General features: G+C 37.9%; 1 protein-coding gene across 2 annotated transcripts in view; it reads left to right on the top strand.

The window, feature by feature from the left end:
* Positions 1-3,950, top strand: part of cdv3 (carnitine deficiency-associated gene expressed in ventricle 3) — a 4,302-nt gene extending 352 nt beyond the window's left edge. Inside the window, exons 1-5 of one of the 2 annotated variants that reach the window (XM_051410496.1) lie at positions 1-79; positions 982-1,055; positions 1,565-1,704; positions 1,825-1,987; positions 2,109-3,950. The exon at positions 1-79 is cut by the window's left edge and continues 352 nt beyond it. In XM_051410496.1, coding sequence (XP_051266456.1) covers positions 1-79; positions 982-1,055; positions 1,565-1,704; positions 1,825-1,987; positions 2,109-2,235 — 583 coding nt within the window. In that variant the 3' untranslated portion in view covers positions 2,236-3,950. Of the gene's footprint in view, positions 80-978; positions 1,056-1,564; positions 1,705-1,824; positions 1,988-2,108 lie in introns of both variants that reach the window. The other variant, XM_051410495.1, reaches the window with a different exon arrangement.
* Positions 3,951-13,779: the final 9,829 nt, after the last annotated feature.

Genomic DNA, 13,779 nt, shown 5'->3' with positions numbered 1-13,779 from the left:
CACGGCCGCGGTGAAAAAGACCAAGAGGGAGAAGGAGAAATTTGCGAAAAACGAGAATCAAGACACGCAGATTGAAAAGGTAACCGATGTTGCTCTAACTTTTTTTTTTTCTCCCCTCTCTCTCCCTCTCTCTCTCTCTCTCTCTCTCTCTCTCTCTCTCTCTCTCTCTCTCTCTCTCTCCCTCTCCCTCTCTCTCTCCCCGTTAAGCCTCTCCACGTCTGTTCATGACACCGGTGTCGTGTCCAATATCGTAACCCCCCCCCCCCCCCCGTTAGAATGTGTCTCCTCCTTAACGGTTTATCCGTCTTTACCAACCGCTGTCTCAACGTTCCACCGGGTTTTTATATGTAAAAGCAAGGAGGAAAAAAAACATGGAGGGAGGGAAAAACGCCGGTTGGTAGCATATGGTTTAACTCCCCCCCTCCTCCCTCCTCTTCCTCCTTCCTCCTTCCTCCATCTTTAGCTAGCACTCATTTCTGACGGGTTACACAATTATTTTAACACGACACACGTTTTGTTTTGTGTGTGTGTTTTTATTTTTTAAGCTTTCGCTTCGTGTCAGATTATTAGCTGGATGTGACCGTTGTAACGTAACTGACAGTGGCCTTGTGAAGCTGTCACTCCTCCTCCTCTTTGTATCGTGGCTGTCCAACACTAGGCCGAGCCGCCATTTGTCACTAGTTTTTTATTATTATATATATATATATATATTTTTTTTTTTTAAGCTTCAAATGACATGCTTGTGTGATAATGTGATTAATCTATTATATGTTTAAGTTGTCACACTGGTGTGGGCCTAACCTTTTCTTCCTGGGAACAGCGAGACTTAAAGCAGATGTGTGGTGGGGGCTGTTTTTTTTTAATTTAATTTTATTCTCACCAAGAAAATAATAAACTCCTACGTTTATTAAGTTGTGGGGAAATTATGAATGTCATTTCACTGTGACGTACTCGGAGATAATGCTTCCTTCTGCCCAGGAGGACGAGGAATGGAAAGAGTTTGAGCAGAAAGAAGTGGACTACACTGGGCTGAGGCTCCAAGCTTTACAGATAAGGTGAGAAGAGAGTAAGACGTGTATTTGGTTGGTCCACATGAGTTGTCTCATCTTAGCCCTTGTGGCATCAGGCTGGGGGTGGGGGCTTTTAGGACCGTGGCCCCTAATGAGTGGTCCCCCGTCTCCAAGAGTATAAAACCCCTCTGCAGCTGCAAAATGCTGCGAATTCAGGCTATAATGATTCAGTATAGGGTTATCATTTCAATTATGATGATGGGGCAATCAAGGCCAATTATCAAGGCCACCTTATTATTTGGATTGAGGCACAATAAAGGACTTGTATAATAATACACTCACACAACTTTGACCCAAAATACTGTCAGAAGAACATAATTCATTACTTTTTTAAGCATAAAATATCCAAACACTGTTTTAATTTCCACCATCCTTTGTTTTTTATAATAGTTTCTGTCCCAGATTTTAGTGCAACATACGAATAATAATAAATAAAATTGTAGATAGCTCATCGTGGGTTCACCTCTGCTCACGTGCCTTGCGGTTGTTTGCAGTGACGAGAAGGAGGAAGAGGAGTACGAGAAGGAGGAGTTTGGTGAGGATGGAGAGATCATTCTGGTCAGCGGAGACAAAGTGTCTGGTCCCTGGAACAAGTCTGGTGCTGCTCCGCCTCCTGCAGCTGCACCTGCAGTGGGTGAGTAAACCACCTATCTCCTATTTGTGGGATAGTGTAAGGTCATAGGAGGCTATGACTCAGCTCATTTTTCGTGAAAATTTGTGTTTCTTCTTCATGGTCTCATGTCTGTAATTACAGAGGAAGTAGAGGTGCCCGAGTCGAAGCCTTCTGGCGTATATCGCCCTCCAGGGGCTCGGCTGTCCACCACCAAACGAGTTCACAACCCGGGGCCTCCTGAGATCTTCAGTGACGCACAGTTCCCCTCTCTACTGTCCACCGCCAAGCATGTGGAGACACGCAAGTAAGTAGAGTTCAAGTGAGAATGGTTTGGTTAAGAGTGTGCGCGCACATATATGTACATATATTTGTGAGGTTGATGTCTTGTTGCAGTTTGACTGAAGCGGTGCATGTCTGTGTTTCAGGGATAGAGAAATGGAGAAGACCTTTGAGGTTGTGAAACACAGGAACCGTGGTAGAGAGGAGAGTAGTGGCACTTCTATGCAGCAGTTGCAGCTTGACAACCAATACGCCATCCTGGGGGACAAGTAGAGTCGCTTCCCTCCATCCCCCTGGCCCCTTCAGCATGGTCCGGCCCAGCCCCTTGAAGGAAGCTGAACTCCAGCTGTGTTGAGTGCAGTCCTGACAGAGCTCACGCTGCCACCATCACCACACTGGTTACCTGCAAACACACAGAACCTCATACACACTCATACACAGCAACGACACCGCAGCACATACAGTGACACTCCCTTTGAATCAATGTTACACACTTTTACATACATTTGGTCGGCAAAACTGAAGGACTGCATCTGAAGGGGCTCTTGACAGAGGGAATAATTGAAAAGGAATTCGCAAAATTCACCCAAACGTACAACACTGCAGCAGCAACAAAAGGCGACGTAGTTGTCCTTTTGTGGATTGTACTCAGAGCAGCAGTTGTGTGGCGCAACTTTTCTCTGGACTTCAACTTGCTTCGATAAAGCCACAGAGGATCGAAGATAACTTTAGGCAAGATGATTTTACAAACTTCTGTGAAAATATCTATTTTTTTGCAAGATCGTTATAACCCAATCGCACACGGTATTTTGGGGTGGTTTTTTTGAGTTGCGGTTGGGGCTTCGGGAGTGGGATACTACCTCAGCGGTATAGCTGGTGGTGACGATGTGGACTGAGCTTTTTTTTTCCGCTGTGGTGGTGAACGGGGCAAACACCAACCCTCCCCCCGTACAAGCTGGCTATCAGGCTCTTTTTAATTTAGAAACTTGAAGCTTTGTTTTTTTTGTTTTTTTTTTTGCTTCATGATTATGACACTCTGCAAAGATCTATGGACAAGAAGCGATAGGTTGTGGTCCTCCATTTAGAATTTCTATATAAAGTGGCCTTACTGATAGAAACTGCTGTGTCATCTGAAGAGAACTTTGCTTGTTGTCTCACGGGCTGCTGCCTGCCTCTGGATCTCACCACTCTGTGACAAAAAACAAATAACAAACGTATACAAACGAAAAAAAAATATCCTTTTTGTTCAAGAATGTAGTGCTGTTGTAGTTTGCCTGATGATTACATCTACTAACTGTCTTTCATATCCACTGTTTGATTTTGCTGCCCTTACTTTATTTTCGTCTTTTGTTTGTTGTTTTTTTAGACATCAGCAAAAGAGAAATTAAAGCTCGTTTCTAATCCCAAAAACCATTCTTTTGGTAACAATTGCTTTACTGTGGTTTGACAGCAGAGGGTCGCAGGTGTTACAAGGAAAAACGACGGGAAACCACTTGAAGAGCATATTTGTTGAGGTTGAATATATGGATGCCATATTAAGTTCACACCTTTTTATAATTTGTTGTAAAGTGGTACGTTTCAACTCCAGTTTTAAGACTTTTTTTTTTTTTTTAAATCAAGGCTTTTCCTCATAAGTAAACGTGCTGTGTCAGCCCTTATTGCAGTTGTGTAGAACAGGTAGCTTGTTAACTTCCAGAGAGTTACAGCGACTACTCGTCTGTAAAAACAAACTGTCACCAGACCAACAGAGTACTTTCCACTTACAAAACAGTGGTACACCCAGTTAAGATCAAATGGGTTTTTCCTACAAGCATAGTTATGTTTAGAAAGGTGAAGAACTGGATTTATGTTCTATGTTTCTGTCCTTTTCCATCAAAGATGTCGGGGAGCGTTGATCTCTGCTGGGACACTTTGGGTGGACGTAGATAATATTTGTGATGAAAAGAGAAGAGCCTAACACAAAAAATAAAGTGATCCTTGTGAATGAAGTCTTGTCTGAATCTTTAACTGTTGAAAATTGAGATTTCTACAAGTGTCTTTGTCCAGAAAAGGCTTCCTTTTTGTTAACCTAGAGCGAGTACCACATATCAAAGTTGAGTCCTTATCGCAGGTTCGAAACCCTGCGTGTCATCTTTCCATTATCCAAATAAAGCAAAATGCCAAAAACAGACTTGTGTTAACCTGCTATCAATCATTTAATTATCGTGGCGTCTCATTTAGTCAGAGTAGGTGTTGATTTTTGACAAACGGTGGATAAAGTTGACCTTTTTTTTTTTTTATTACCAAGCATATTAAATAAGAGTCTCACAAAACAGACTTGAAATGTTTATTTGGAGGAGGCACCAGCAGAATAATCAAACGGCCAGGTCGCTCTTGTGTAACAACGTGTCACCATCTGTTGAGTTGTTCTGCTGTATTTCTTCTGTTTGATTCCTCTGAAATACAAACGGGTAATACAGCTTAAATTCAGAACATTTGAAGTGCTACTGGGTCTTAAATGCTTGCAACTCGACGTTAATCGTGATGAGTGCTGAATAGTTTCTTACCTGGGTCACGTTTCCAGCAGTTGGTGCAGGTGGAAAACCATCCTCATTTTCCATAGGGTGCCAGATGCCTACTAACTGCAGGAAGGGAAGAGATGTTGATGACTTTTTCCAGAATATATCAACATTTTGTTGTGATAGCACGTTGTCATTGAGTTTATAAGATACTTTTGGCTGTTTAATATATACGTGCTCAGTAGAAGGTTAATGCTAATGACTTTAATGGACAAAAATGCAGATAAACAGACAAGAAACTGGCCTTATATTAGAGACTGATTTGGGTTTATTTTATTCTACATTTAATTAAATTTCTTCTTTTCCTTTAATTTAACAAGGTAGAAAAGACATTTGCAATAGATCACAGATGGTGTAATTGATGTTTATATTATATTATATAAAAAGCTGTTGACTCTGTTGTTAATGCAAACTCTAAACTTCCTCCATGTTGTGTTGATATAATTCAGGTTTGTAGATTTTCCATTGCACTAAATCACTAAATCCATTAAGCGTCCTCCTGCAGTTCCTCCACTGGCCGCCAGGTGGCAGTGCTAACCAAACTCAAGGTGCTGCTCACTTACAAGATGAACACGAATATATTGATAAGACTACAATAACAACCCTGAGGAAGAAAGACTTTAAGAACAAGTCCACTAGGGGTGACCAAAGCTTCGTGGGGGGTTGATTTTAAAGCGTGTTAAAAGATTACATATATATATATATATACACATAATAGGCCAATATCTCAGGTTTTGTATAAGTAAATTGTTTAATAGAGCAATGGCCAAGTGTCAGGGACAGGAAAACACTGGATTTGTCAAAAATGAAGCCTATTAAGTCTGTATGATTGTTAAAAATGATTTAAAAATACATAATACAGACAGAGAATTGTATGAAAAGTTCCCTAAACAGGAAATAATCTGCTCAAAATGAATCCAAATCACTTATTTTAAACAAACTAATTGCAGTGACTGAGTTCACTAATTGGGTTCACTGTACAGTTTTTAATATAATATGAAATATCCATAATATATGTCGCTTAGTCAGGGGTCGTCAGTTTAATAAATGATAGAAAAAGGTTGAGAACCACTGCTTTAAGGTTACTTTGGTTGAATCTTCAAAGGTATTGTTCATGTTCTCGCAGATTTGTTCTGTCTGTTTGGAATAACATTTTTTCCTGGTGTGAAACCAACACTTAAAATCAATATTTCCACAGACTTGAGCGCTGACCCGGCCCGCCTTAAATAACTCGCAAACTAGTCAAGCCAGCGGAGCTGAGAGGCAGCTGGATAACAGGTAGGAAATAACATTAACATTTTGATTTAGTGTTGCTATCTGAGGTTTGCATAGGCAGTTCTAGAAAGCCTGTTATCGTTTTAGAAGAATAAAATGTAAAAAAATGGGAGATAAAAGAGACAGAAAGAAAACGAGGTATAAAAGAAAAAGCCGAAGAAAATAAATGTGTTTTAAGATGCTTTTAAAAGATGTCTACTGGCAAGTTGTAACATATGTTGGAGCTAAAAATCACAACTTTTTTCACCTACCTTTGGCTTTTTGGGCTTCTCAGTTGGAGGTGGCGCTGTGCCTCTGTCAGACAACTGAAATTAAAATATATAGCACTTGAATTAAAACAATACACAACCTTAAACTAGAGACACAACATTGGTTGTTAATATCTTTTTTGCCTTTTTGTTAATTCTGTTACTGCAAGGTCATTGACATTAGATTTCAAAGCTGTTTCATAGAGACAGCAGCAGTATGATAAATAATCCAGTTTATTCACTCATTCTACCGCCTGTATCTAACAATTACCTGCTGGTTAAGCAACAATCCTACAATGTTAAATATACAGCACACTAAATACTATCTAAAGGACTCATGTAGACTACCTTTCAGCTAATACAAGCTGCAGAAATTCAATTGATTACAAAGTGTGGTGTGTTTAGTAGGTTAGAGCAATACGTTAGAGAATAACACATAAAATGTACAGAGCAACAGCAGTTTTTAAGTTATTCTTTTCAGTCAATCTGAGAAAATCCCCCAATTTTACCACACTTACTTACCGAGTCTGCCAGAATGAGTCCCACCAAACACAGTAGTATAAACCCTCTCATCTTGAACGTAAATTAGCCTCCGATCTCATACATCTGCTTTATAATGTCCATGTGAGTAGGTGGAGGAAAAAAAGTGTTTAATATCAAAGTCCAACTTGGTATATTTTTTTTGGCAAACGGGAAATTGCTCATTCAGACAAAGTCCACCTCCAACCCTAATCAGTGTTGGATGTTCACAAGTCCATTGGTTTGTGGAGTATTATTCTCAAGCTTCAAGTTCGCCATGTTGTTTTATTGCAACAAGCAGCGGTGATGTACTGGATCAGTATGCTGACATTTGTTTCTGACAACATTTGAGGTGATAAATAGGCAATGTAGTGGCAGAAGCTCGATTTTTGAGCTTTTATTGTCTTTAATTCATAGTAACAGGAAGGGGGGGGGGCACAGAGGTAGGAGTTGAACCCACTGCCACTGCAGCAAGGACTCAGCACCCCAAATGTATTATAAATTAATGCTATTTTACTGGTAACATCATCTCAAAAACATTAATTGTGGTGAGTACAGAACAGTTTCTTACCTGGGTCACATTTCCAACAGTTGGTTTAGGTGAAAAACCATCCTCATTTTCAAAAAGGGTGCCACTTACCTGAAGGAAAATAATGAATTATTTCAGAATTTACTGTAAGTGAAAGTGCCTGCTCTTTTCCAAACGTTTCCAACAATGCCTACCTGGTGGTTCTGTGTATCAAACCATCTGGTAAAGTCAGGTTAGCAACTAGTCAGCCTCTATTACAGAAGTCCCCTCTGGGATCTCCTGGACTGGACTGGTCTTGTAAATTACTGTCACTTTATTCACCTACCTGTTTCTGTGCCTCCTTTAGACCACTGAAGTTACAATATAGCTCACTTGAATTAAAAAAACACAACCCAAAACCAAAGACACAACCTTTCTGTTTATTCTGTTTCTGCAGGGTCATTGGCATACGATTACGACAGAGGCAGCCAAATAATCAATCAATAAACCCGTTTTATAGAAACAGCAGTGTGATACTAGTACTCCACCTGTATCAGTGATTCTTGGGAAATGTTTTAAAAAAATGTCCATCTCAGTTCTTCATTGAAGTCAAAGTTGTTTCAATCTCAAGTCTGGTTCTGTAACCTATGTTTAAGCAACAATCCTACAATGTTAAATATACAGCACACTGAATACTATCTGAAATACTCATGTAGACTAACTTTCAGGGGCTGTTTTTAATCCACATTTGGTGCTTTAGTGAGTATTCACACAAGGACAGTATATGTGGCATTGAGTCGAAGTTATAGGCTCTAAACACAGACAGTACTTGTTAGTAGGATCAAATCATTGTTTTTGTCTACTAATTTGTTTTGTTGAAAATAAGAAAAACATATATATTGCCAGTTGTGTCCTTTGTTAATTGTAGTAACTCGTTTTGTAAGAGTGGGTGTCAGTTTTGTTAAATGGGGGATAAATTATTCAAATTAAACTGATCTAACTGACCTTAAAGTAAACAAATCAGTAAATGAAAGGACATTTTCACATAATGGTTTTAATAACATCTTTAATCAAAGGAAGCAGTAGCAGAAGGAGTAAATCACAGGATGATTCCTCATTGCTGACACTGGTGCTTCTCCATTAGGACTGTTGAGCCCTCTGCCGTGTGTCAGCTTTCATTCATTTGTTTTTTCCTGGAAAACATAAGAAACAACATTTCAAGCTAAATTTCTCATTTAAATATTTGTAGTAAACTGCCACATCCTGTTTTGAAACACACACATACAGTATGTACGTGTGCACAGCTTTCATAGTTATGTTTTCAGATTATTTCAGATTTAATTAGCAACATCAAATTAAAAATCTGTAAATATTTACGGTTACTATTTATGTATTTTGTTGTCCTTGAGTTCTGAATAGGGTCTTACCTCAGGGTCTGTTTTAGGTGGTGGTCCGAACCCAAAAGAATTTTCAATTGGCTTTATGATACCATCCCACTGAACACCAGGTTTCTTTTCTACCTGAAACTGAATGGCATTGCACTTTAATAAGAAAATTCAACACATTTACCTCAATTCAATGACACAACAGTGGTTCCTGCTTGTTCCTGCAAGAACGTCGACTTTGAACTTCAAACAAAGCAGCAAAATAATGAAAAAAATAACCTCTTTATATAAATACCAGCAGTGTGATACACGCTCTAGGCCTTCACTGCAACCTTTTTCATGATTCTTAGAAACACTACTAAAAATACTAGCTCTTTGTCTACATGAATTTAAGCTTATTGTCTTTTGGTTTATTCTTTGGCTTAGTCTGTATTTTATTTTAAGAAAGAAAAAGTTAATCCAAAGACGGGTTCTGCACTTGGTGTTGTGAACTTATATAACCACGATCAGGAGTTCTTAAATATTTAATGAAATTAATATTCAAGTATTCAAGTAATATTCAACTACTGCAAAGAAACAGAAGAGTCTTTATTGAGATTCATCACACACAAGAGAAAAGTAAAGAACTACTCGTGTCTAGAGAAAAAGTGTGAAGAAGCGCCATTAATCTCCTCCTTATGACATCCAATATAGAGACATTTGTTGTGGTTTAAATCTTTTTGCTCTCCTAATCTTTAGCTTGAACTGAATTTAAGTTTTATCTGAAGCAGGCAACATCACTACCAAGAACATCTCAACAAAAGAAGTCAACCTACCATTAAGTTGGTCATGTTGGTTGTTGAGTTGGTTGTTGAGTTGGTTGTTGAGTTAAACTCACCCTCCAGTGGGAATTTCCCATATAATTCCTAGTTTTAGAAGAATAAAATGAGAAAATGGGAGATAAAATAGACAAAGAAATTAGTGCTGTCAGTTTAACGTGTTATTAACAGCGTTAACGCAAACCCATTTTAACGGCGTACAATTTTTTTATCACAAGAATAACACCTAGCACGCTTTGTAGTTTTTTTCACATGCTTTTGCAACAACTAGTAACGTTAGAAAAACTACAACACCACAGCAGATCTAGCTAGACCGGAAACAAAACAACAGGCACGCCGCACACACTTGTTTAAGAGTAGTAGACGTTACGTTTTGAGTGGATGGAGAGTGCGAGACGCTGAAATGGATGGATCCTTGTTGTCTGAAAATGTCAACAGGCTTGTCTGTTTGAGTAACTGGCTCAAAGCAAAGAAGTAGTAGGCTTACCTTTTATTGGTAACCCGTTACTGTTCATTCTTTCTGAAATAAGAGGCTGGGTTGAGCCTCTGGTGAATTAAGAGCAGTAGCCTGACTGCTATGTTCAAAGCAAACTTGAGAAAAGTATTAAGCCATGGTTTAACTGCACTATAGGCTGAGTCCTAGTTTACCTTACATGTGCAATTTGTAATTTTATTTTGTATCGCCCTGTTTTGATCCCTTAGAAAGGGCTGTTGAAGGGGCTGTTTGTGTGACAAAGTATTTTTTTCACCCTTTTATTGATGGACAGTGTTACATTGTGTGAGAGATTATTTGCTCCAGGTGAGAATGTTAGTGTGAAATTGAACACTACAGTATATGTCAATGTTGTTTTCAATAAAAACATTTGCACAAAGCAAGCTGATCCACTTTTCCATGTTGATAAGAGCATTAAAAGGAGAAAAAATAATGGGACAAAAAGAAATCAAGGACAATTTAGAATGGATAAAAATGTGCAATTAATCGCGATTAAATATTTTAATCGTTTGACAGCACTAAAAGAAATATATAAAAACAAGTTTAAGCAACACACAAGAAAACAAGGTATAAAAGAAAAAGCCGAAGATAATAACTGTGTTTTAAGATGCTTTTAAAAGACGTCCTCTGGCAGGTTGTAACATATGTTGGAGCTAAAAATCCCTTTCTCCTGCTACTACCTTTTTCACCTTACAGCCTTATGGGCTTCTTAGTTGGAGGTGGCGCTGTGCCTCCGTCAGACAACTAAAATTAAAATATATAGCACTTGAATTAAAACAATACACAACCTTAAACTAGAGACACAACATTGGTTGTTAATATCTTTTTTGCCTTTTTGTTAATTCTGTTACTGCAAGGTCATTGACATTAGATTTCAAAGCTGTTTCATAGAGACAGCAGCAGTATGATAAATAATCCAGTTTATTCACTCATTCTACTGCCTGTATCTAACAATTACCTGCTGGTTAAGCAACAATCCTACAATGTTAAATATACAGCACACTAATACTATCTAAAGGACTCATGTAGACTACCTTTCAGCTAATACAAGCTGCAGAAATTCAAGTGATTGCAAAGTGTGGTGTGTTTAGTAGGTTAGAGCAATACGTTAGAGAATAACACATAAAATGTACAGAGCAACAACAGTTTTTAAGTTATTCTTTTCAGTCAATCTGAGAAAATCCCCCAATTTTACCACACTAGCTTACCGAGGCTGCCAGAATGGATCCCACCAAACACAGTAGTATAAACCCTCTCATCTTGAACGTAAATTAGCCTCCGATCACATACATCTGCTTTATAATGTCCATGTGAGTAGGTGGAGTCTGTTACACTTTTGGACCTCAAAAAAGTGTTTAATATCAAAGTCCAAATTGGTATTTCTGTTTGCAAATGTGAAAAAAGTTACTCAAAGTCTACCTGTTGGGTGTTTACCGCTTCCCATTTTAAAGTTATATAATGATCACATCTGGTCACAAGTGAAAAGCATTATACTATGTTTGTACCAAATGTACTGAGGTTGGACAACAGATGCTTAGTATCAAACTAATGACAGGAAATCACTTTGAATCTATATTTATGAGGTTGATTTCCCTAAAGAGTTAAATTTGTTGTAATATTTTAATATATTCTTTTTTTATTAGTGCTTTTCCTCATAAGTAAACATCTTCATGCCTGTAAGTCTATTTAAAGTGGTGAAGAACAAAATGTATGTTTAATTTCCCTTAAACAATATCAGGGAGCACTGATCCCTGCTGGGACAATTTGGGTAAAAATGTGTCTCATAAGGTTTCATCATTGATTAATCTGCAGATTTATTTTTTCTATCAAATGACTAAAATAGTTAAAAATATCCATTAGAATTTCTCCAAGTTCCTTTTTTTTGCCCAAATGTTAAGCCGAGGCCCAAACATTTACTTTACTATCACATATTGCAACATATTGAAGCAATGAGATTATCAGAATAGAGTAGAAAAGAATAAGATAGAAACATATATGTTGCCAGTCGTGTAGGTGTCAATGTTGTGAAATGGGGGACAAATTATTCAAATTAAACTGATCTAACTGACTTTGAAGTAAACAAATCAGTAAATGAAAGGACATTTTCACATAATGGTTTTAATAACATCTTTAATCAAAGGAAGCAGTAGCAGAAGGAGTAAATCACAGGATGATTCCTCATTGCTGACACTGGTGCTTCTCCATTAGGACTGTTGAGCCCTCTGCCGTGTGTCAGCTTTCATTCATTTGTTTTTTCCTGGAAAACATAAGAAACAACATTTCAAGCTAAATTGCTCATTTAAATATTTGTAGTAAACTGCCACATCCTGTTTTGAAACACACACATACAGTATGTACGTGTGCACGGCTTTCATAGTTATGTTTTCAGATTATTTCAGATTTAATTAGCAACATCAAATTAAAAATCTGTAAATATTTACGGTTACTATTTATGTATTTTGTTGTCCTTGAGTTCTGAACAGGGTCTTACCTCAGGGTCTGTTTTAGGTGGTGGTCCGAACCCAAAAGAATTTTCAATTGGCTTTATGATACCATCCCACTGAACACCAGGTTTCTTTTCTACCTGAAACTGAATGGCATTGCACTTTAATAAGAAAATTCAACACATTTACCTCAATTCAATGACACAACAGTGGTTCCTGTTTGTTCCTGCAAGAACGTCGACTTTGAACTTCAAACAAAGCAGCAAAATAATGAAAAAAATAACCTCTTTATATAAATACCAGCAGTGTGATACACGCTCTAGGCCTTCACTGCAACCTTTTTCATGATTCTTAGAAACACTACTAAAAATACTAGCTCTTTGTCTACATGAATTTAAGCTTATTGTCTTTTGGTTTATTCTTTGGCTTAGTCTGTATTTTATTTTAAGAAAGAAAAAGTTAATCTAAAGACGGGTTCTGCACTTGGTGTTGTGAACTTATATAACCTCGATCAGGAGTTCTTAAATATTTAATGAAATTAATATTCAAGTATTCAAGTAATATTCAACTACTGCAAAGAAACAGAAGAGTCTTTATTGAGATTCATCACACACAAGAGAAAAGTAAAGAACTACTCGTGTCTAGAGAAAAAGTGTGAAGAAGCGCCATTAATCTCCTCCTTATGACATCCAATATAGAGACATTTGTTGTGGTTTAAATCTTTTTGCTCTCCTAATCTTTAGTTTGAACTGAATTTAAGTTTTATCTGAAGCAGGCATCATCACTACCAAGAACATTTCAACAAAAGAAGTCAACCTACCATTAAGTTGGTCATGTTGGTTGTTGAGTTGGTTGTTGAGTTGGTTGTTGAGTTAAACTCACCCTCCAGTGGGAATTTCCCATATAGTTTCTAGTTTTAGAAGAATAAAATGAGAAAATGGGAGATAAAATAGACAAAGAAATTAGTGCTGTCAGTTTAACGTGTTATTAACGGCGTTAACGCAAACCCATTTTAACGGCGTCAATTTTTTTATCACAAGAATAACACCTAGCACGCTTTGTAGTTTTTTTCACATGCTTTTGCAACAACTAGTAACGTTAGAAAAACTACAACACCACAGCAGATCTAGCTAGACCGGAAACAAAACAACAGGCACGCCGCACACACTTGTTTAAGAGTAGTAGACGTTACGTTTTGAGTGGATGGAGAGTGCGAGACGCTGAAATGGATGGATCCTTGTTGTCTGAAAATGTCAACAGGCTTGTCTGTTTGAGTAACTGGCTCAAAGCAAAGAAGTAGTTGGCTTACCTTTTATTGGTAACCCTTACTGTTCATTCTTTCTGAAATAAGAGGCTGGGTTGAGCCTCTGGTGAATTAAGAGCAGTAGCCTGACTGCTATGTTCAAAGCAAACTTGAGAAAAGTATTAAGCCATGGTTTAACTGCACTATAGGCTGAGTCCTAGTTTACCTTACATGTGCACTTTGTAATTTTATTTTGTATCGCCCTGTTTTGATCCCTTAGAAAGGGCTGTTGAAGGGGCTGTTTGTGTGACAAAGTATTTTTTTCA

The sequence above is a fragment of the Dicentrarchus labrax genome, unplaced genomic scaffold, assembly GCF_905237075.1.
Source record: "Dicentrarchus labrax unplaced genomic scaffold, dlabrax2021, whole genome shotgun sequence".
Taxonomy (NCBI): domain Eukaryota; kingdom Metazoa; phylum Chordata; class Actinopteri; family Moronidae; genus Dicentrarchus; species Dicentrarchus labrax.
The sequence above is the reverse complement of the archived record's forward strand: the minus strand, read 5'-3'. Positions and strand labels throughout refer to the sequence as shown.